This window comes from Pyrgilauda ruficollis, unplaced genomic scaffold (assembly GCF_017590135.1).
Source record: "Pyrgilauda ruficollis isolate IOZ18807 unplaced genomic scaffold, ASM1759013v1 scaffold43, whole genome shotgun sequence".
NCBI classification, from domain to species: Eukaryota; Metazoa; Chordata; class Aves; order Passeriformes; family Passeridae; genus Pyrgilauda; species Pyrgilauda ruficollis.
Genome location: NW_024525823.1, coordinates 3,719,606 through 3,741,907, shown reverse-complemented (window position 1 = coordinate 3,741,907; position 22,302 = coordinate 3,719,606). Strand labels below are relative to the sequence as shown.

The window sequence follows — 22,302 nt, the reverse complement described above, 5'->3', positions numbered from 1 at the left end:
GTCATGGGATAGGGAGATTTTTCTCACTATTGAGAGGAACCTGAGTTCTCTGTTTTGGAAAGGAGCAGATACTGAGTGCCATAAGAGTCAAAATTATCTGGAGCAGTTTCAGTGCAGGTTGGGCAGGAAGAACAAGAGTCTCTACCTTGCAGCTTCCCAGCTCCCCTGGGTAAGAGTGATGATGAAAAGAAAAAAAAGAATGAGAAAGAGTTTATACAAAAAAGCCCACGCACACCCCAGTTAAGAAAATTAAAAAGAGGTGATTTTAGTTTTGCATAAATGTCAAGGTTTGAGAACATGAATGCTAGGTTTGAGAAAAAAATGTTTCTAGTAAGTATATATATTGAAATAAATATGCACGGTGGCAATGGAAAATAATTTTGTTTCGTGTAATAGCAGTGTATCAAAAATGAATATAAATGACCTTTAAGAACTTCCTTAAAGCATATATATTTGGTCTTTATTATATTCTGTTTTTGATATGTTAGTATAGACATGGAATATTTGTTTCTTTTCTTATTTGTTCTGTACACACAGCCACCATATCATTGATTATTAGCTGTGCAGGTTTATCACATAAATGGACTCAAGTATGAGTCAATGAATAGAGACAGAAAGTGCTGAAGTTAAGTTTATATTTAGATTGCAAACAACCTTCCTTTAAACAAATGGATAATGCAAAGTCCAAATCCTTTGACTTTCTGAGCATGAGCAAATATTATAATAATTTGTCCCCAGAGAAAGCTAGAGAAGCTTTCCTACATACATTTTGTTGTCCTTTAGCATTTAAAAGAATAGCAATAGTGGTGTCATATACAGATAACAAGGATTAGGTACATAATTGTGACTAATCTCTGTTCTAATGATACAGCATGTATTTGATATAGTTCCAGTTGACCTCTTCATGTTACATTGTGTAACTGGCTGATTAGAAGCATAAATTGAATGCAATTTATTTGAACAATTATTTCACAAATAACTGCCTTATTGAAAAATGTTTTACCAAACAATGTGATAAATACAATTTAGAATAAATTAACCATTAATTGTATCTACACACTTAATCTTTAAGTTCTTATCAATACTATTTATAGCTTTGTGTACTACCAGATTTGAAATGATGGTATAAGAAAGGTGTTATCTTTATGTGTGATGGCTTAGACTTCAAAAATGCCCTGGCATGCGTCCTTCCTGGAATATTAAGTGAGCTTTAGGGAATTTTGTGTTTCATGTGAAAAAGCTCTCACCATATTTGTGGACAGTTACAGTTATATATTTTCATCATTTTTCATAGAAATCCTCTTTTTGTCCTGTCTCTGGTACATCAGGTCTCACCTCTGTCTCTTCTAGACAATGGGAGAACCCACAAACTCTATTTCCACATCCACAGTGTGGGCCTCCCCTTCTTGAATGTTTCTCTCAAACTGACCCATTTGGAATTCCCACAGAGTTCTTTCCTTAGTCATAGATAGATGTTCTCTTGTATCTCTCAAGTGGATGATGGAGTAGGTAGGACAGGGAATACCCTGGGAAAGTTACCCTTCCTCATATTATTAGTGTAATTAGTTGCATGAGTAAGCTTAATCATCCAACTTAAATACTGGAGATATGGCTTAGTGACTTCACCTGGACAATATTTGGGGTTCTTTCTTAAATTGTTTTAAATAGTAGCAACAAATTTGACCTGCTGCTTTTCCTTTATATTTGTCTGTATTAATGGGAACGTTTGCCACTTGCCTAGTAGTGCACAGAACTAGGTCCTATTTTTTCTGTTTAATCTGCAATGTGCTTTTCCTAGGACTGGAAAGCCTACCATCATTCCCATGATTTGAATAGCAATGTAAAAAAACATAGATACATTTTTTTAATAAATCAAAATGCTTGGAGAGCATATGTCTCAAAGAAAAAAAAATAAAAGGACTCTTCTTGAACTACTCAGTGCAGTATTCTGTTTGTTCACCATTAGTTTTTATTACAGACTTGTCTCCCTGGAACATTGTTTATATATTTCTTGCAAATAGGAGACAGGCTTTTCCAGGTGTCCACAATATATCTCTGCAGTTCTTCTTTGTTCATGTAGGGGCTTTCTCAGCTACCATTTGTTTAATTCACTCCAAATTTCTATGCTTGTATTTAAACCAGGTGACTGTAATGGCCAAGGCACTAAAACTGTGGGCCAGAGCCGAGAGTCACTGTTCATGTGAAGAGTTTTATTTGCTAGAGTAAGGATTAAAGGATTGCAGCTCAGACCTATGGAAAAAATCCCTCTAGTTTTTAGTTTAAATGCATGCATGCTGAGAGTCTCACATGGCATGAAATTCAAGGTTGCAAAAAAGTGTCTTTATTCCAAGGAAGAAGAGTGACTTCAAATGCTTTCCACTTCATCATTTCCCCATTCAGTGTGGGCTGCTCCAGGCCTTTGGAAACACCCTCCTCTCAAATACTGAGTTACAGATCTTGTAAAATGTTTGTCTGGGGCTGAGACACATTCAATGGCTGAAACAATTACTATCTCCAGCTGTCTGCCTCACTCCACTGATGAAAGGTACATGGCTTGCTCCAGGGACTCTTTTTCCTAAAATGCCATGGTTTATGGTTTAAGGTAAACTGCCACAGATTTTACTTTACATGGAAGCATTGGACTGTATACTGTGGCACAGCTGTTCTTGCTAGAGGGGTTGTTCACACTTTATCCTGACACTGTCCTTCTGCAATTTGAATGGCATAAATGTGACTTGTGAACATCACGCCAGCAGCGGGGTGTTCCAATGCCTTTTGGGGGTGTCTCAGAGGTCCTTCTATATGGCAGAGCAGGGGAGATAGTGAACCATAGAGTTAAAGGTTATATTCACTGCTCCGTGATAGTTCAGAAAACTGAAGAGGCAGCTGGAAGAGTGTCTGCTGGTTTTATTACATCACATTTGTAGCTTGTCTATGGACTGTGTTAGTGGATGTGCAGAAGAGACATGCCAAGCAGTCCACTGCTATCAAAGGATTCCCCTCCATGCTCCCACCCTCTTAATACTCTGCATAAAACCGGATGCAGAACTGGCTCCTGCTCTCATAACAGCAGTATGTTCCTTAAGTAGGCTTACAATTTTACTAGCTCTGCTTCTGTTTCCTTAATCTGTTGCATGTTTGCTCTTGTTGCTCTGTGCTGCATCTTAGCACCGCTGCCATTCCCATGTTGTTTCACTGTAATTACCATGAGGTGCAGCAGGTGTGATAAGTTACTAAACTGTTTCTGAAGCAAGATCTTCCCGTTACATTATGTTTTTCTTGCTAGGTTTTAATTTGTACACAAATGTGGCATTTTGACACAGCCTAAATTAAGTGTTAACAAATACATCTCCTTTGTCCGTTCAACAGTGGCAAGTGTCTGTTTGAAATCTAATTCTCCTTCCCTCACCTCTCTTTTGTACTTTACAGTGTGGGCCAGGCTCCAGCACATATGTTCGTACTCAGTGGGTTACTTCAGAGGCAGGCCCGTTCACTTTGATGACACTATTTATGGAGGCAGGCACTGCTCTGTGTGAACAAGGGTAGAGCGTCTGACCCTTTGGAAGGCTTGGGATGGCTGAAGTCTGGAGTCAATCTCATGATCTTTAACACAGTTAGATGATTTATTCCTGTTGTTGTCTTTTGTTATCATCCATTTAGTGCAATTAAATTGCAGAAGTCCTGATTTACTAAAGCACTTGAGCACACGTCAGGCTTTAAAAGTTCTTAGACATAACTTTCAGTGCACGACTATATCCTGGTGAATTCAGTTTTGAAATAAAAAGCCCCTTAGGCACACGCGTGGAAATAAGAATATTCCTTGGCTTTGCCAAACAGAGATGGCTTGAAGGACGCATTTTGTTACTGTGTTGAATTGGGGCCTAATAGAGAACAGCCGTAGATTTTCAGCTACAAACCACTGTGTATAAATCTTGGGGACAGCAATGTTGAAAATAACAGCTATTATCTGCAGAAGCTTCAGTGCAGCTATGGAAACTCAAATGCCTGGCTAACTAAAGTCTGGCTATACCCATAGCATTGTGCAGATATTTTGACATAACCTAGAGTGAAGGCCTTTAAACCTATCCAGCATTCAATGCTCTTACATGTGTGCTGTCAGTGAGAAGTGAACACGCCGTGAAGGCTCACTGTTCCCAAGTAGCCTGTAGCTTTGATTGTTTCTGTACTATGTTTGGCAGCTGGTAGCCTGGGCTGCTGCTGTAGAAAACTCTCTGACTTAGGCTCTGGATTGCTGAAATCCATCCAAAGGCATTGCATGCTATTTTTCTCTTGCTGTTTCCAAAGACTGTTTTGCACACAGAACAAAATAATAGCCTTTAATGACTGCTTCGTGAGGCCTATCTCAATGGAGTACTCACTTACAGAAACACTGGATTTGGGGATAAATAACCTGATAGCATCCTCCCCTTTGCAGCCAGGCTTCTGAATGTTGTTTGGCTGCAAAATAATTCTGTTGATCCTAAGCTTCTGGTAGGATAGTTAAACAGTTATCTTTCAAAAGAAAATCAGCCTCTTTAGTGCTCTCTGGTCTGTGAAAAACAGCAGTGGGTGTATGGATTCACACCAAAGAAAACTGCCTGTCGGTGTCACTACAATGGTGTAACATGGGAGCATGCAACTGGGGCTTCCATTGTGCTATCCGGTGAGTTCAAGGAAGAAGTAGGAGAGAAGGTGCACAGCACTGTTTGCTCAGTGTGACACTCTTTGAGTTGCTCTGTGTGGGCTACAGCAGTGGCCACCACAAGCACAGCAAATCTCGTACAATGCGATGTGCTGGAGTCTGCCCTAACAAAATCAAGCGTTCAGTTCCTTCAGCTGCAGATCGGCTGTAGTGTTGGTTGGAGGATGGTTGTAGGTTGGCAGAGGAGTTGATCTGCATGAATGCTGCTGTGGACAGTTTTATGGGAACAGTTTTATGCTTAGTCAGGGACAGTCCTAAGCATCCGGAAACCTTGATGAATATGCATGTGGAGCAGTGACAACAGAACGGCTAAAGCCAGCTAAGGCCCTGACTGTTGTAGTGAAAGCTGTGACCAAGAGGACTAAGGTACTAGGTCGATTTAGGTTTCTAAAGAAGACCATAGATAGATATTATTGTGTTTTATTAGATTATTTTCATTTATTTTTGAGAAATTTTAAATATGCTTATTAAGTATTTGACTACCTATAAACACTCAACCCACTGGAGACTTACATATGCTGGATTGTGACATGGGCATGCATTCTTTGAACTGTACATGTTAATGTAGCGTTTTTGTTATCCTAACATTGTCAGAAAGCAAAAATTGCCATTAAAAAAGTCTTCTGAATTTCCTAGAAAATGTGGGGTAATGGCAGTAGTGCAAGAGATAGTGGTTTAACTTATTCTGTGGTCCAGAGAGTCTAGGGAGTCAAAAAGGTTATCCAATATAAATTTAAATCTTTAATGGACCCACTTAACAAATATAACCACGTATTATGTACACTTTGAGGAGACAGGGTCATTATTAGGATTATTAGGAAATTATCAAATAAAATGGAGACTTATGTATTACATGATAACCTCATGATATTTTCTTTTCTTGTTATTTGTCTCCTGTTTAATCAGCATAAAAGTCTGCATTCTATGACTATCAAAGCTGGATAACCAAGCTGACTCCAATAAGAACTTAGATCCAAGTGGCAGGTAATGTGTGTGGGATCTGGCTGCAGTAGAGGTTTGGCTGGGAATAGGAAGGAGTTAAAAAACAGTCTGAATCTGGTTCAGAAAATGAAATGAGAAAACAGGTTTTAATTTGGGAAAAACATCCCAAAAAAACATTCTCCCCAGAAGCCAAAATTCCAATGCAAGTCCTTGCCTGTCTTCTTCCCCTTACCTATCTCAAAATTTTAGCAAAAGAAGTGTGAAAAGTAGTTTCCAGTTGAAAAGTAGTTATTAAGTATTATAGCATGGTTTTTTTCTTGATGGCAAGTGACAGCCCTCAGAGGCAAAGTGCACTCCCTTGGCCAAACCTGAGGAACTCTGGACTAGTGAAACAGAAATATTTTTGTTGTAGAAAAATACTGATCCTTCTGAGGAAGGTGAAAGTCTTACAAAGAGAAAGGACTAATCTGATGAAAGAGGAAGGGATCTATTGTAAATGGGACACCCTACCTGATGGAGTTCACAAATCCTTTTGCACTCAACAGGCCTCCTCACTATGGGGTGCAGCTGAACAGAAAAAAACTGTGGAATTATGGGGAAGTTCATTATGCTGCATTCAGATAGAAAGTTTCCCAAAGAAGAACAAATAGAGCAATCAGTAAATAATTTTTCAAGCACATTTTTTTCCCCTCTGATAATTTATTCCCAGATTACAGAAGTTTATCTAGAATGTCATCACAGAAAAGCTATCTAATTTTTGAAGTGTTCACCTTAGGATTTAAGAAGGTTGTCACAACAAAAAGCTTTAATTATGGGGAGCACAGAGGAGTTTAGAAAACCTGAAACATCACAAAGTTTTAGAATAAATTATTAAAAGTAATGCCAGCAAATTTTCAGGACCTCTATTCACAGTTTCAGAGGAACTGGAGTATGAAACTGCTTAACTACTGTGGTATAGAGTGTAACATAAGAACAGTGATACAGAATCAGACACATGCTGATAGTGACCATGTGAAATACTTGGGAAAGAGGTTAAAAATAGGACAAGCATGCAGTTCATGCATTTGTGTTTCCCTAGCAATTTCTCCCAGTCTCCAGGAAATTCAAATGTCTTCCTAGAAACACATGAGGTCTTTAAATGTATTAGTTGTCAATATTTTGTGGGTTTTTTCCCTCCACAAATTCACCGGTTTACTTTTTGACACCATATTGGCTTTTGCCAAGGTTAAGTAAATGGGGTAATAAAAGTCTCATTTTTCTTCATTTCATAGCCCATAATTTGTGCCTTAGAAAAGAAAAGTGAAAAACTGCTTCCTACTCATGTCTTCCTTCTCTTTGCCACTCACGATTTACTGATCTTATTTTGTTCTCCCAGTTACCTCTTATTCAACCTGAGGAGAGTCCTTAATTTTTTCTCACATAAAGGCTATTCCAAGCCCACCGTCCTTGCTATCCCATTCTGAGCTTTTTCAAGTTTTCAGATAAGATGGTCAGAGCATACAATATTTGAAATGTCAGTGCCTGAGGGGTTTATGTATGGTATAATTATGTCATGATGTGCATTTTCTTACACACAGGACAGTCTGTGTTATATCAGTGACTTCTCTACAATGTGTTGCTTTTTTTTAATGAAACTTCTCAGTTTATGTAGTGAATCATATAGATCAGAGGATTCTTTAACAAAATGGGGTTCAAGATTACTAGTTTTAGAAAGAAAAATCTGAAAGTGGAGTTTTATGACCATACTTAAGCCCTATAGTTAGGGCTTAATGTTATATATGCCCCTAACAACTCATAGTCTATAGCTACATAATTGTATTTTGTGTCTGCTAAACACCCAGATATAGGACTTTTATCCACTTCTGTGCCAGCTCTTCAGTTACTGTTACAAAACATAGAGCAGTCAATCTTCAAAACATCTTGGCTGGCTTACCTTGTCTCCCTTGCCATGAGGGGACAGGACTGGTATGAAGTACTTACCTCTAAAAAAGTCCTTGGATTGAAAATTACAACATCCAACAACCTTCATGAAAATCAAGACGAGCTCCTACTGGTTCTTCTTATTACATCCCTTAGTGGGATGTAAAAATTATTAGCATTTGAAAACTGTTAATGTATAATTTCTGCCAAAAAATCATCAGCATCCTCTGAAATCCTTCTGCCCAAGCATACCATACAGCTATCTAATGTGCTATTTCCAATAATTTCTGCTTAGTTAGGTACACAATAACAATGGTATTACATGTATTCAGTCAAATATTTTTATTCATAGAATACATATCAAATTTATTTTAGCAGTTTAAATAAGAGAGTTTTATGTCTATTTAGTTAAACATTACTATAGTGAGGACTTCAGTAGATTAGAAATAAATTAATCCAATTAAAGAACACGTCTGTGAAATTTGATATGTCGTAGGCATGAATGAGCTGTTTGCACAGCAACTGTAAAGAAATCATTAATGATTAACTATCTAGAAGATGTTTAATCAAGGATAAATTGTATAAGACATAGTTAAAAACATTTGCATTGAATACATGGGGATTCTGGAATAAGAAAAGAATGTTTTGCACCATTAGTGACACGGGTACTCTTGGGAAATGTATTTTCTGTTATCTGTGGTGATGTGCAGCTGGGGGCTGAAGCTGAGAGTTAGCTTAGTAATGTTAGCTATTGTGCATTGATAGAAGGAGGTTGTTCCTTCCAACAAAAAGATGAAATTTAACAGGTGAGACATAAAAAGATATTTTTGTCAAATATATCTTAGTTATAATAGCATATTGTTATCCTCATCTTCTGAGCAAATATTCAGCAAAGTTAAGGTAGGGATTCTCAGAAGCAATCAGTGCTGGGCTGAATGTGACTCTATCAAAACATGAAATCCCCTTGGCAGCCTTGATGGTAAACTGGGGGAAGTGCCAAGTGCTGAAGTCCCTGGATATGTAATTCACCCAGTGCGGCACCAGTAGCCTGTGAGAGGGTTGATAATTGATCCAGATAATTTGGCTATTGGATCAGTGTCTGATGGGTGTCATTGGTATTCAAGGTATATTTTTTTAACACACAAAAATATTAACAATTCTGAAATGTGAAAATCTAGCCTGTATAAGAGCAGTCTGTTGCACTGTTGTCAGTTGGGCTTTCTGTAAAATGGAAATAGTTCTACAGGGATATGAGAGAACTTAGATTTATGTGACACTAATTCCTGAAGACGTGCTGCCTAATTGCACTTGCTGATGCACTGCGGTGACATTGATTTAATGGACTAGTAAATAAAGGCAAATACAGGTCTCCTTTTTGGAGCCAAAGGTGGTGAGGCATGTAGTTTAGAATGACAAACTCTACCTTCAGACTGTTGAAAATTCTTCCTCATCACGATTGTCTAGAGGCCAGGGTGTTTTATATAACTTCAACTGGCAGTTAGATGAGTACATTATGAGATGAGAAACCAAACATAGAATAAATGTAAAATTTCTCTCACAGTAGTTGTCTAGAGGAAATCTTCAGAAATTTGTGTTAAGTGACCCATACAGAAAAATTTGTGTTTCAGTTTTCCTGAATGTATCAAATAATTTAATTAAACTTCCTGGGTTGGATTGCTTTGTCTTTAAAAGCAAATATGGAAATATGATATAATGTAAGCGAATCTCATGGCTGGACAAGTTGTAAACTTTGACTCAACAAGATGTAAACAGCCATTGTTGTTTGTGCTATTTATGGAGATAAATAGGTGCATGGCACTTCATGAAGGGATCTGATACACAGAACTCATACTTCTCTGAGTAGAGTATGGCTTAGCCATTAGGTATACTAATAATAAGCAGCCACTTGAAAGATTTCTGGAGGGTTTTTCCAATTACTTTGGTGAGCAGTAGGTCTGGCCTAAATGGGACTTTAGAAAGGAGGTGTGCGAGTACTATCCCTATTACTGACAGAACAACTGAAGCAGGGAATAACTTTGAGGTTTCACAACTGAATGTCAGCTTAATTTGATAACAAGTAGTGAGGTTCAGTAGCTTTTTTCTTACTTTGTCCTGAAATTTGGCTTCCTGTACAACCTCAGTGAAACCTTATTCTGACAGGATAAATCCCTAAAGGGATTGCATATGCTCCTCCTCACAAATCGCGTGAGCAGACCGAGGCCTTTGTAAACATTTCTGAAACACATTGTACATGAACCGAGGACACAGCAGATGAGGAAATTGTCTGTTTTGTTGTACCATCTGCTGATTTAGGAAGCCATGAAGATGACAAACAACCAGAATCTGTTCTCTTTTCACTCATCTGCTGAATAGTGAGTGCTCTGTTAGCATTGCACGAGCTGGAGTGTGGAAACGTTAAAAGTTGCAGGCAATGTGTAAAAGTAGAAGAATGATATATTGCAGTATTGTGGTCAGATATTCATGAGAAAGTGCCTGATTTTTTATCACCTTCATGACTGATTTTAGGCAAAATGCAGTAACTCATTAAAAAATAGACTGAACATTAATGACATTAACACCTCCAGTTAATCTCACAGTTTCTATTGCTAGACTGGCAGAACATCTGACAAATACAAATTTTCTGATTTTTAACTAAAAAAAATAAAGAGTGTGTATGACCCTATCCATAGATTTTTCAAGTAAAACTAGAGGAAATGAAGAACATTTATCCTGTATTCAATAGAAATAATAGTGCAACCAATTGTAATTAAACCTTATTTTCATTGGGATGAACAGCATTTTCTGCTTTGCTTCAGTGAGGTGAATGATTGTATCAATGATGTAAGAATCTGCTGTGCTAAGATCACATAATGCTTTTACTCTCAACTTGTACTTCATGAGCCATTTAATATGTGTAAAGAATGATGCGGGTGTAGGTTATCTAGTGTTTGTCAGGTCTTGATGCTCCCATGATACCTTTCCATCCAATGCTGTAACTCCACTCCATATGAAAACTGAATTTCTGTTAATTTCATTGAAGGTGTCTAAATTTAGTGTCTTTTGAAGGAATTAAATGCACAGTAAATGTCTGCCTCTTTGTTGGTTATCTGTGTATTCTCAGTTACTGCACGTGTACCTTATTTCTCCTTTCTGGCATGTAGTGGTATTAATGTAAAAAGACGCTTTTCCTTACAGTTTTTCAGAATTTTCCTTGAATTGAGCATTTTCTCTTATTTTCTGAAGATTTTCTTCTTATTTTGGAGGTTATGCTGCTTATAACTCTGGATATATATAAGATCTGCATTCTTGAGTCTGGTTGCCCTTCTTAATTGCTTTTGGATGAATCTGGTTATTTATTCTTTACTAATGAGCGTCATGATTTTACTTCTTCCTCTGGATACATCCTATTTATCTGCTGTTTCTGTTTGAGAGCATTTTTCAGACCTTAAGTTCTCTTCTGTTCCATAGCCAGCACTGTCTTTAAGTAGGGAGTATTAATATCTTGAAAACTACTTGTGCCTTTAGCTGTCTAATGTTAATGTCTAGTCTCGCTTTTATAGTGAGCTATAGTAGTACCAAACATCCTCATATTATTTGAAGAAACACAATTACAATGAAAGCCCTGCTTGTCTGTAGTTTTAGTTTGTCGTGAGCCACTCTGGACCTCTGTCTTCTCAACATTATTTCTGTCAGCACTGATTCACCCTTTCCTCATATTTTTTCCTTCAAAAAGCCCACATAAAAAAACCCCCTCTCATTTTCCTTTTATTTTGATGGTGAGCTCTAACCACATGTTTAGTCACTGTATTTGTGCAAACTCTCCTTTTTGCTGAGAATTCAGGTTTTGTGGTCCTCTGATATTCCCTTACTGGGTTTTTTTTTGTTTTGTTTTGTTTTTTTTTTTTTTTTTGTCGCTTTGCTAGTGATTCATTATCTTTTACTGAAACTTTGATTAGCTAGACAATTTCTACCTTGTTTCATATAGTGCATTTGGGCCATAGTACAAGGCAAAAAGTGTGTTCTAAAGCTGAATTTTGAGAAGACTTCACATAAGTATTGCAGATTCACTTGGCATCCAAGTCATGTACAAACAAATTGGCTTCCTCTGCTCCTTCAGCCCTTGTCCTTCACCATCTTTGCAGCTTGCTATAGCTAGATGTCTTTAGTAAAGGATGTTTTGTACTCAGCTCTCAGATGCTTCATTGCAGGGAAATGCAGTTGGTACAGTCATCGATCCTTGGGTTTTCATGGTGTACATATAGTATACCTATAAATACTTTCAAAATCAGGTTCAAGCTTTATAAAGAGCACTGAAAGAGCCAGAGACATGGCATAGAGTGGAAATGCTTCTGGGAGTTAGGTCTGAGAAGAAAATGGGAAGCAGCATTCTGTAGAAAGAAGATTTTATGCTTTGTCTTCTGAATTGGCTTACAGTGAAGCCTGGTAATCCAGTCTGTAGGTGCCTGATACATTGACCATACCAGCCAGATTCTCATATGGGGAGGAACAACAAGATAGAGGAAAAATAATACAATTTTTGAACCATGTGCTACCAAAAGCATATGCATTCACGTCCTCTGAGGAGTCAAAGAGGACTTAGAATTTCCATCCAACTGTGGAAAGAATGGCTGTTTCCCATCATGAAAAGGTGGAGGTCTTCACTGTGTTTCCCTTTGCAAAGAAACATCACTTTGGTCTTGTCTGGATTCAGTTTGATCCATCTGTTCTTCATTTAAGAGCTAATTTCCTGTAGTTATTCTGATATTTTATAGTGATGATAGTTGCATCAGAAAATGAGATAAATAGTAGATTGTCAGCAACATACTGTTAGCAATTGAACACATGCCATATCACTCTCTCTCTCTCAGCAGTCTCATGTAGATAGATGTAGATTGTATGGATCCTTGTGGGATCCTGAAGGTGAGGACCTTGGAGGAAGAGGCTCATATCCACCACCTTTTTTTTAAATTACGCATAGAACACAAGATGCTATACTAGTGTGTTGCTGTGACTGTGTAATAGAGGATTCAGGTGTCTGAGAATAGGAATGTGGAGAATACAGTTCCATGTTGGTGAAAGTTTTATAAATTCACCTAGGAAGCTGTCAGAATTTCCATCTGTAGTTTGTATGTCACTAGGAGTCCTGCTTTCTCTAGTCTTTTGTCTCACAGTGCATATGGATATACTAAAAAATGTTTTCATTTCTTAGTGAAACATCTTTTGCATCTGATATTGAGGCCACTGGACCTTTCCTCCATGTTTTCTTTCCTTTTTTTTTTAACTTCTGGTATTTATCTTGCACAGCTGCTGATGGTGTTCTGGTATCTCTCTTGGTTGTTCTGAGGGGTAGCTCTTCTAGGACATGCTTGAGATGGTATTGAGTCATGACTCAGTGATGAAAAAATCTAGTATTTCATCTGCAAAGAGAGCACAGGAGTCTTCTTTTTCTAAGGGAAAACTTTGCATCTGACAGCAAGAACTTCAGGTAGTTTTTTATTATAATTTTTTGGATGAAGTTACTGTCTAAGCAACGGGCTGCAAATACAAGCTTGTGTTGTTTATTCTAAGGTGTGGTGTTCTGGGAGGGTGAGCCCTCACCATAACAATATCAAGGACATAGAATGGCATGCAAGGTTTTGGTAAGTCTTTTGGTTTGACTATTTTGTTGGAGTTTTTTTATGGCTCCCACGACCTAGAAATATTGTAGAGAGTAGTCTCTAAAGTCTGGAATGCTTGACCCTTACACATATAACAGCAGACAAACAGTGTTGAAATGACAGCATGGTCTGAATACCAAGGTGACATTTTTCCCAGTGTTTTAAAACTTTTTCACTGCCACAAGACAGCAGCAGATTGTTACAGGGTGGCAAAAAACAGAGATGGGGAGTTAATGGCAGGAGCACAGAGCTGTGTGTTCTCCAGCAAAACCAGAGGTAAATGGGTTGGTAGGCTCAAAACCAAAATACAACCTCCTCATGCCCCTAAGGCTCTGAAAATGTACCTACTTAGTTTTGATTAATTTTATTTTCTGGTGGTATTATTTTCTGCAAATGACACTGAGAACACATGACCCTTCCTCTTATAATCAAATAGTCGAGGGGAGTGTGTATATCAGGATGAGACTAATAGTTTTTTCAGGGTATTGGTAGAATCTCATGAATTGTAGCAGTTAAGTATGAAGACTGTTTGACATCTTTTGTGTTTCGTATAACATGGAGATAATTTCCTAGGAATCAGTTATGGAGACAGAAGCTTTGCATGTCAAGCCAAGGTGTCTGGATGGCAATTTTGAGGGTAACCATGGGAAAAAATTAATGCTTTCAAAATATGGGGATGAACCATGCCCTTCAAAGAGGCCAAAGCAAATCCCCACACTCAGATGCTTTCACTGCAGAGAGGATATTTGAAATGCAGAGGATATTTCGTGCAGAGACTCTATTATATCTCTATTAAAGCCAAAGTTTGAAGAAATTACCTCAAGAACTACCTTACTAGAACTACCTCAAGAACTTACCTTAAGAACTAATTTTGCATTACAAAGCACTATTTATACTTGACAAATCTCTGCTGTGGACTGGAAACAACATAGTCATTGCAGTTCTAATGTTAAGGATTTACTTTCATGTGTTCTATATACACAGACATATATACATTGTCTGCGCTGCCAAAAAACCTAAACCTCTTATTTTATCAGAAGAAAAAGAAAAAAAATATTGTAGAACTGTGATGAATTAATCTCTTGGTTATGCAGGTTTATCAGTGGCTGCTCAATGGTTCATCCTATTTCACTTTTTTCAGTGACTTAGCAAGTTTATTCTTCTACCCCTGACTTTTACCTGAAATAATTTCTGTGTACTGAGCTCTAATATGCTTAGGCTGTGATGCAGTTTCTTTCTAAAAAACGTTAGACTCTTATGGCTTGCACATCAATATTTGTGTGATTATAGACCAAGATATTGTTGCTAAAGCTAGGTAAAAAAAAATATTTTAACTATAATTCATTAAGTTTTAATCTTTAGGTTTAGATGGGGTATGGGATAATGTATGAATGAATATGTTGCCTCCTTGACTGCTTAAGAAAAGCATTATTCTCCCCTTATCCCTTGCTTCTCTACTGATAGCACAAAGGGAAAAAAAAAAAAAGAATACTTCCTCTTTTCCTCCAGGTAGGTAGGTCAGGAAGAAGCTCTTTCTTTGCTCTCTTTTAATAAATCATTGTCAGAATAGGTTCCGTATGACTACATGAAAGCTGGAGAGCTCATTTGTTACTCCCTCGGGTATCAGCAGACATGCAGATGTGTGCAGAGGACTGCAGTCCAATGCATATGCCCTCATTATGCTTAGTAAGACATTGTGAACCATGCCAGTTTTCCTTACTTTTATGTATTCATTAGTTTGAAGAAGCTAATGCCAAACTTCAAAAACTGACATTTAATATAGCTCCCCATAGAAAACCTCTATTTTTTTGTGAGTGAGGGACAGGCTATTTAAATCACAAGATTTATATTTATTTAGCTGCTTTCTCTGACTGGTAAACTGGTATAAGAAACTAAAAATGAATGAATAAACACTCATAAGACCCATAGAAGAAAAAAAAAACCCAAAACAAGAATTTACACAATTCCCTGAAACTTCTTAAGAAATGAAAAATACAACCTTAGATATCAAGTGTTTTCCATTAAAAAATGTTTTGTTCAGTTTATGTAGTCATCTGTCTAGGCTGTTATGTGCACCCCACATACACTTGAACACACACACAAGGAAAGTCTGTAGTTGTACAGGTAAAAGAGTTGTGAGCAAAATGTATCCTATTTACTGCTTAGCTATGTGCCCAATGTAGATCTGTAATACAAATCTCAGAAATATCCATCCCATTGCTTTTTATTACTGAAGAAAGTAGATCAGGATGGTAACAGCTGGATGCAAAAAGCAATCATATTTTCAGTATAAAAATAGTGTTATTGCTTAGTAAGCTATACTCCATAAATGTATTAGGGGGATATACTGGTGTGCCCTGGATGGTTTTTGTTCTTTTTTCTTAAAAATATCTTTCATTTCCACCCCCCACTAAGAAGAAAGGAATGTTTCCCATTAAGACATGAAGTGAGTTTGTTTTTCACTTTTGCCTTTCATATAGGGACACTGAATATAAAGGACTACAGCTCTCTCTGGATCAGGTCACTGCTACCAAGCCGGCATTCTCATACGCAAACTCAGCTCCGACCATAACGGATAATAGAAAGGGAAGCAAATCTCGCCTCTCGAGCACAAAGTCAAAATCAAGGACATCACCATACCCACAGGTAGCTGTCTTTGAAAAACTAGTTAAATATTTTTGAATATCTCAATTTTGGCTGCTACTTTACCCAAATAACTGGAATGGGCCAAAGAATGTGTTACTCAAAGGGAATAAAGGACAGCAGGTTATACGAGCTTGAGACAGGAATATGGTTCTTTAAACTGCTTCTAAAAAGCTGGAAACATTTATGTTTCAGCATGCATAATAAATCATTATCAACGACAATAGCAGCACAGGGCTCAGAGTTAATGAGAAGCGGACTGAAGGACAAGTGAAAATGTTTGTTTTGAAATACTTGGTTTGAGAAGACTGTGAGTTTTGCCATTTGAGAAATCTTGCTTTTTCTGACTTGGTCTTTACTAATTCCAACAAATCTAGAAAGCTGCCAGATATTACATAGCAGTTAATACTGAAATTGTTGTCAAGAGGAATGAGTATTGAGGAGGGAAAGCAGTCAGCCAACTTGGTGAATTGGAACAAGAAAATGTGTATTTTCCTGTGTGTAAAGCTTTGAAAGGAAGAAAACAGTAGGAGGTGGTCATTGGCATCAGTAGATTTTAATTTCCCAGATTTTGTTTTCAAGTCTAAGTTGTAAGGAGCACGTCCCAGCTTGGAGAATGGACCAGACTCAATTGGGCCTGTGAACTGAAATTTACACAATACATTTATGCAACTGATTTCTGCAGGCAATGTCACAGCACTTGTATCCTTGCACTGTCAAACTTTTACCTCAAAAAACATGTTTGTTAAAATAACTGTGATCTTTACTAATGATACAAGTCCTACTGCTCTTATGCCTCTATGTAAGAGGATATAAATGGATGTATAAACAAAATGGATATAAATGTATGCATTCAAGATGTAAGACAGAAGAACTATGTATTTTAAAGAGCCCAATATTTTAGTAGTATATTTAAAGAACCTCAATAATTAACTGATAATGACCTTAATAACTACAGTTTCTCTGCAAGTGCAATGTTTTCTAAATGGACCTCTAAGAGTGTACAATGTGATCCCAAATATCTACATCACTTCCTGGTTTTCTTTCTTTTTCCTCTCAAAAGTACCAAGGATAAGAATTTCTGTTAAATGACATCTGCTTTTGGCACAGGAAATATTTAACTGAGCACCTAGATATGAACTCCTAATCTTAAGAATCTAACATTTGTCATAGGTTATTATAGCTCACTTGTTCATACTTCTTTCTGTGGGTTGTTTAAAAAAAGCTTTTTTCTTGAATGCACTACATTATTGTAAAAAATTGTACTCAATCTGTTTAAAAGAATCGGGGAAGACGCGTACAAATAATTGTAAATTCAGTTTTAATGATTATTTTTGATTTATTGTAATTATATTTCATCTTACCTTATACAGTCCTTTCCAAAGTATTCATTTGCTAGCAGGACAATCCCAGCTGAAGGCTTGTTATCCTTCCACATCTATCTGATTTCTGAAAGTATGACCTCCTCATCCTTTCTGTCACCAGAGAAAAATACTGAATGAGCAGTGCAGCATTGTGACTTATGGTTTATCAGGGATTGTAGACTGAAAGCCCAGGGTGCTTAGCCTCCACTTTCATTTTGCATCCTCATTACCAGCTGCCTGATATTAAAGTCACATATTTCATCATTCAAAAAGAAGCAGCCATGTCAGTTGCCAATATCTTGAAAAATGGTCATGCCATTCATTGCAGCCCATCACCACAAGTATCACTGGCAGCTTGGCTTTGCCTCTCTGTCATCCTTCTCCACCAGTGAATAAACTGTTGAAAGACTAAGAGAAGCTGCTGTGAAGAACATGCAGCAGGTGGTACAGCCTGTGTCCCTCAGTCTCCTGCCCATGTAATTTGCCAGTCAGTAGAGGAGAATTAGAGTGTGACTTAAAAGTCACAGCTGAAGAGTAAGGTCATGGGTTTTGGCTTACACAGGAGCCTGAGCTGTGGTGAGGAAAGGAAGCAGGAAGTTTATTAGTAAAATAATGGCAGTGGAGAAAGTTCTTCTTAAAGTCAAGGACACCTACAAGATTTTAAATGTACATAATTTCTTTCCCTTTTTTTCCCTCTTTCCTTTTCTCTTGTTCCCTTACCATTTACTTTGCTTCTCTCTTGAAGAGAAAAAGAAATCGTATGCTTTATTGGGTGCTGACTGGGAATCCTTCACCTTGCCAGCTGTGTGTCCCTAAGATAGGTACATAAGATGTGAACAGTATGAAAATTATACTACTTGATTTCAGCTGAATCTTTACTACTAGGGCAAAAAGTGGGTGTTTTGGTCATCTAACACAGTTTGATGTTTTTTCTCATCAATTCTTATGCAAAAGCAAACATAGCATAATGTTGGTCTTGCAGACTCTTAAGTGAAACTGAGTTCATTGAACTGGAGGCATTGGTCAGCCTGTGATTAACACTGTGTGCTGTTAGTACAGTGGGCTAGTGGGTTCTGTGAAACCAGCCTCAGGCAGGGGAGAGGCAAGCAGAGAGGAGAGCAACCCAAAATTTGTGGCCCAGCTGCAGCATTTTCTCAGAGAGTTTGAAGAGTGCTTTTCTAGTCCTGTCCCACCAGAGAGGTACAGAGCTGAAAGAGATGGTGGGGGAAAAAACCAAACAGGCAGATCAAGGTTTGATGAATATTTGCAGAAAAAGGAAATCATGAGTTGGTGAAAAGATGCCTGTAGTCTTTCCCCACCATCATCATCATCACGATCATTGTGAGTGCCTCCCAAAATCTAGCCCTGCACCTTTGTGTTCCCAAAAACTAGCCCAGGACCTCATTTATTCCATATGCAGGCAATAGCAGTAAGACTGGAGAAACATTTTAATTATGATCATCTGAACTGCTTTGGAGTTTAATGTCCCATTAGTGATGACTGTATAAAAAAATGTTTAACTTGCTTGTTGTGTGCCTGCCGTGGAAATGTTTCATGGTGAGATCTGGATAAGTGGTTATTGCTTCATATCTCATCTTAGTTCTTGGATAAAGATTTTATATATATATATGTATATACATATATACATACACATATATATACACACATATATATATGCATATATATATGTGTGTATATATATGTGTATGTATATATGTATATACATATATACATACACATATATATACACACATATATATATGCATATATATATATGTGTATATATATGTGTGTGTATATGTATGTTTCTCATGAAAGCACACGTGCAAGTAAGGATGTACCCAAGAGCTGTTGGATGTAGGTATAGGTATATATTAATAGGTAGGTATATGGGTGTATATATTAATGCATCAGATTTCAGAGATATATTGATTTTATATCTCCTTTAGATAGATAATTTGGATTAATTCTGCAACCCATCTCTATTTGGGCATATCACAGAATGGAATAAAGATAACAGAATCAGGCAGAATTCTAGTCAGCCTGGCTTTTGTTTTGTTTTAGTTTCTTCCTGTAGCCTAAAGCTTTGGCAACTTTTAGCGTGTTCAAAAGCAAAGCAAACCCCTCTTTTTATAGTAAACATTACTCCTGGTCTGGTGAAGAGTCACCAGCAGTGGGGGTTATTTTAATGGACATGCTGTATTACTTTAATCTAAGCCTTTCACCATCTGTTGTGCCTATAATAGTGAATGCGAAAAGAGCATATTTTTCATTTCAGGATTACATTAGTAAAATGTAAGATAAAAGTGATTTAAATCATGCATATGTTCTTAGTACAATGCAGCCTGCATCTGTGATGTTTTTTTTCCTCATGGTTCAGACACAAATCAAGAGAAAAGCTGTTAATGTTGATGTAGTGAAAGTTTTCCATGGAAAAGAGGGCTCTGTGAGGGTTTCACCATATATTTAATGCTTATAATGATAAAAACCTGAGTAGGCTGCCAGAAAATTATATATCTATAATATCTGTTGTTTGAACATCTGGGGTGGCGTGTAGAGCAGGCTGATGTTGCTGTGCGTGACAGGACAAGTCCTCAGGCCAGTGAGACACCTGTAGGAATGGAACAGCAGGCAAAAGAAAATCACTCGAGAAATATAAAATTGTCTACTTGCCTAATACACTTCCATGGACTCTCATAAAATAAGTTTCCTTAGACATGGAATTTATATTTCCCTATTTCCTTATCTCTTTAGCTCTCCTGAAGTTTTTCCTCAAATGAAAATGCGTCAGTGATGGCCCACAGACCTTTTCTTTGTCAGTGTAATCCTGCTGGTGTGCTCTCACTTTGACTGTACACTGGGTTACCACTCTGGGAGACATTTCTAATTTTCAGAGGTGACAATTCAGTTTCCAGCTGAACCAGCTGAATTCAGGACCAGCTGAAGGACCATTTAATTTATGTTTGTTATTTTTTATGCAGATGACAATTCAGAAATTACCTAGAGGGAATTCAGATGTTGCCAGTTTGAAGTTCTTTATCACTATCTACTGAGTAAATTTTGTCAAAAAACCCAAAAGTTATAAATTAGTTTTTGCCTTCTGACTCCTGATAGAAATCAGAGAGCAGAAATTAATAGAAAATAAGATGTTTCTGCTGAGACACGACTAGGATTGAAAAAAAACCCAACTGATTTTAATTTGCCATAATTTTCATTAAATATGATTCAATTTTTTTATGGTCTTTCATCACTTGACATATGGGAGCCTAATTCTGACTTGAGAGATAGTGTTTCCACTCCCATTTCAGTAAAGCAATATCTTTGATCACCCTTTCATTTCTCCCCCATCAACATGTCACACATGCCCATATTTGAAGTCTCCACCTGTCAACATCAGATTCCCAGAAGAGGCAGTGGTTGGACTGCAGCAGTGGAGGCAGCCTGAGGATGCCAAAGAGAGATGTGACTGGCTTTAAAGGAAATTTGACATATTTTTGCTCTGTGTCTGCTTATGTTGCATCTTAGGAGTAAGCAGTCATATCAAACCTTGGCAGAAAACGTGGGCCACAAGCAATTGACTGTGTTAATTTAATTCTGTCCATGGCCTAGCACTTGCCATTGGTAAAATCTCAAGTAATCTTTATTCACATCAAGTATGAAGATGGGTCAAGTATTGTTGGTCTTCATACATGGTTATATGACATCACACAGTGCATTTCTGAGATACGAGATATAAACCCTATGAGATAATTTCCCTTTCTTAAAGTACACAAAGGCCTTTTGTGATTAGGTTCAAGATAAAAGCAGAAATTGCACAACTTTTCTATGAAAATATTCCCTTCAAGAGACGCTATGTTGGACACTGAAGTGTCCTTAGAAAAAGAGAACTAATAGAAGAATATATAGTAGAGATAGGGCAGGAAATTAAGAGTTTTCAGTTTGAAAGATTCTCTGGGATTTATTATCATCATAAATAATCCAAAAAAGAAATTTCATTATAATATTATTGGGAATTAATTTTCCTTGTCCTTCTCATGAAAGAAATACATACTAAGAGTTTTATTTTTAATAAGAAAATAAATGAACTCTTGACTTTTCTATATTTGCACTTAGGCTTATGCTGTATAATATTTCTGCTTAACTTTTAAAATTAAAAAAATCTGGTTTATACAAGTCAAATTCAAAAAGAGCATTAAAACAGTTCTAAAATTAAAAACAGATTAAAATGTAATTTTCTTTTTTTATTTTTTATTTCTAGATAGGATTTACTAACTGTTAATCTTGTTAATAATTTCTATTTTTTATTGAAAACTTAATTTTATCTACACATTTTTGCAGGAAAACTTACAGTAATTCAGCTGTTATTTATGAAGGTGTCTTTGTGATTAAGCAGTTTGTAGATGTTAGGTCTGAAAGGATAATAGAAGAGACAGGTGCTCCATTTGATGACAATAACACTGTGGTGACTGAATAAAGTTCCTAGTTAGCGTATGTTGAGTTAGTGGCATTTAAAAGAGCTCTTTTGTGGCTCTGTAACTATCTAACCTTCATGAAAATTCATGTTTTCTCCTTTCATCTCTAAACCTTTGTGATGAGTATTGTGGCACTAACTTTCTGACCTCCTCCATGTCTACTGGTAGGCTTGTTGCCTATGGGTTTTCTTCTGACAACTAATAACAAAATATAATTGCCTTCCTCAAAGCCATGGCCCTTTCTCTGTTTCCTTTAAGTAATCTATCGTGTTCACAACCTAAACAGTATTCACAAATATAAACTGGAATACTGAAGCAATGCCCAATTAAATGCCAAAAACTCTACTGATGTTGCACACATGGTTTAGGTTTCTCCAAGTCAAACATCTGGTAAGTACTTTCGATTGGTAAGTGCATAAAACCTTGATCCTGGCTGATAATGAGGAGTTTCATAGCAACTTAATCTAATGAAAAGGAAGGTAACCTTATGTTAGGCCTATTAAAAGAAAAGGCAGAGCGGGCATATGGAAGGTGAGTGATGGAATGGGAGAATTCCAAGGTTTCATGTTGTAATACATTGATTTGTGACATGAGTGTGCAGT

At 37.1% G+C, this 22,302-nt stretch overlaps 1 protein-coding gene across 1 annotated transcript in view; it reads left to right on the top strand.

Moving 5' to 3' along the window:
* SIM1 (SIM bHLH transcription factor 1) overlaps positions 1-22,302 on the top strand; it is a 45,242-nt gene that overhangs the window by 18,085 nt on the left and 4,855 nt on the right. Inside the window, exon 9 of the mRNA XM_041478128.1 lies at positions 15,702-15,867. Within this exon, the coding sequence (XP_041334062.1) occupies positions 15,702-15,867 (166 nt within the window). The remainder of the gene's footprint in view (positions 1-15,701; positions 15,868-22,302) is intronic.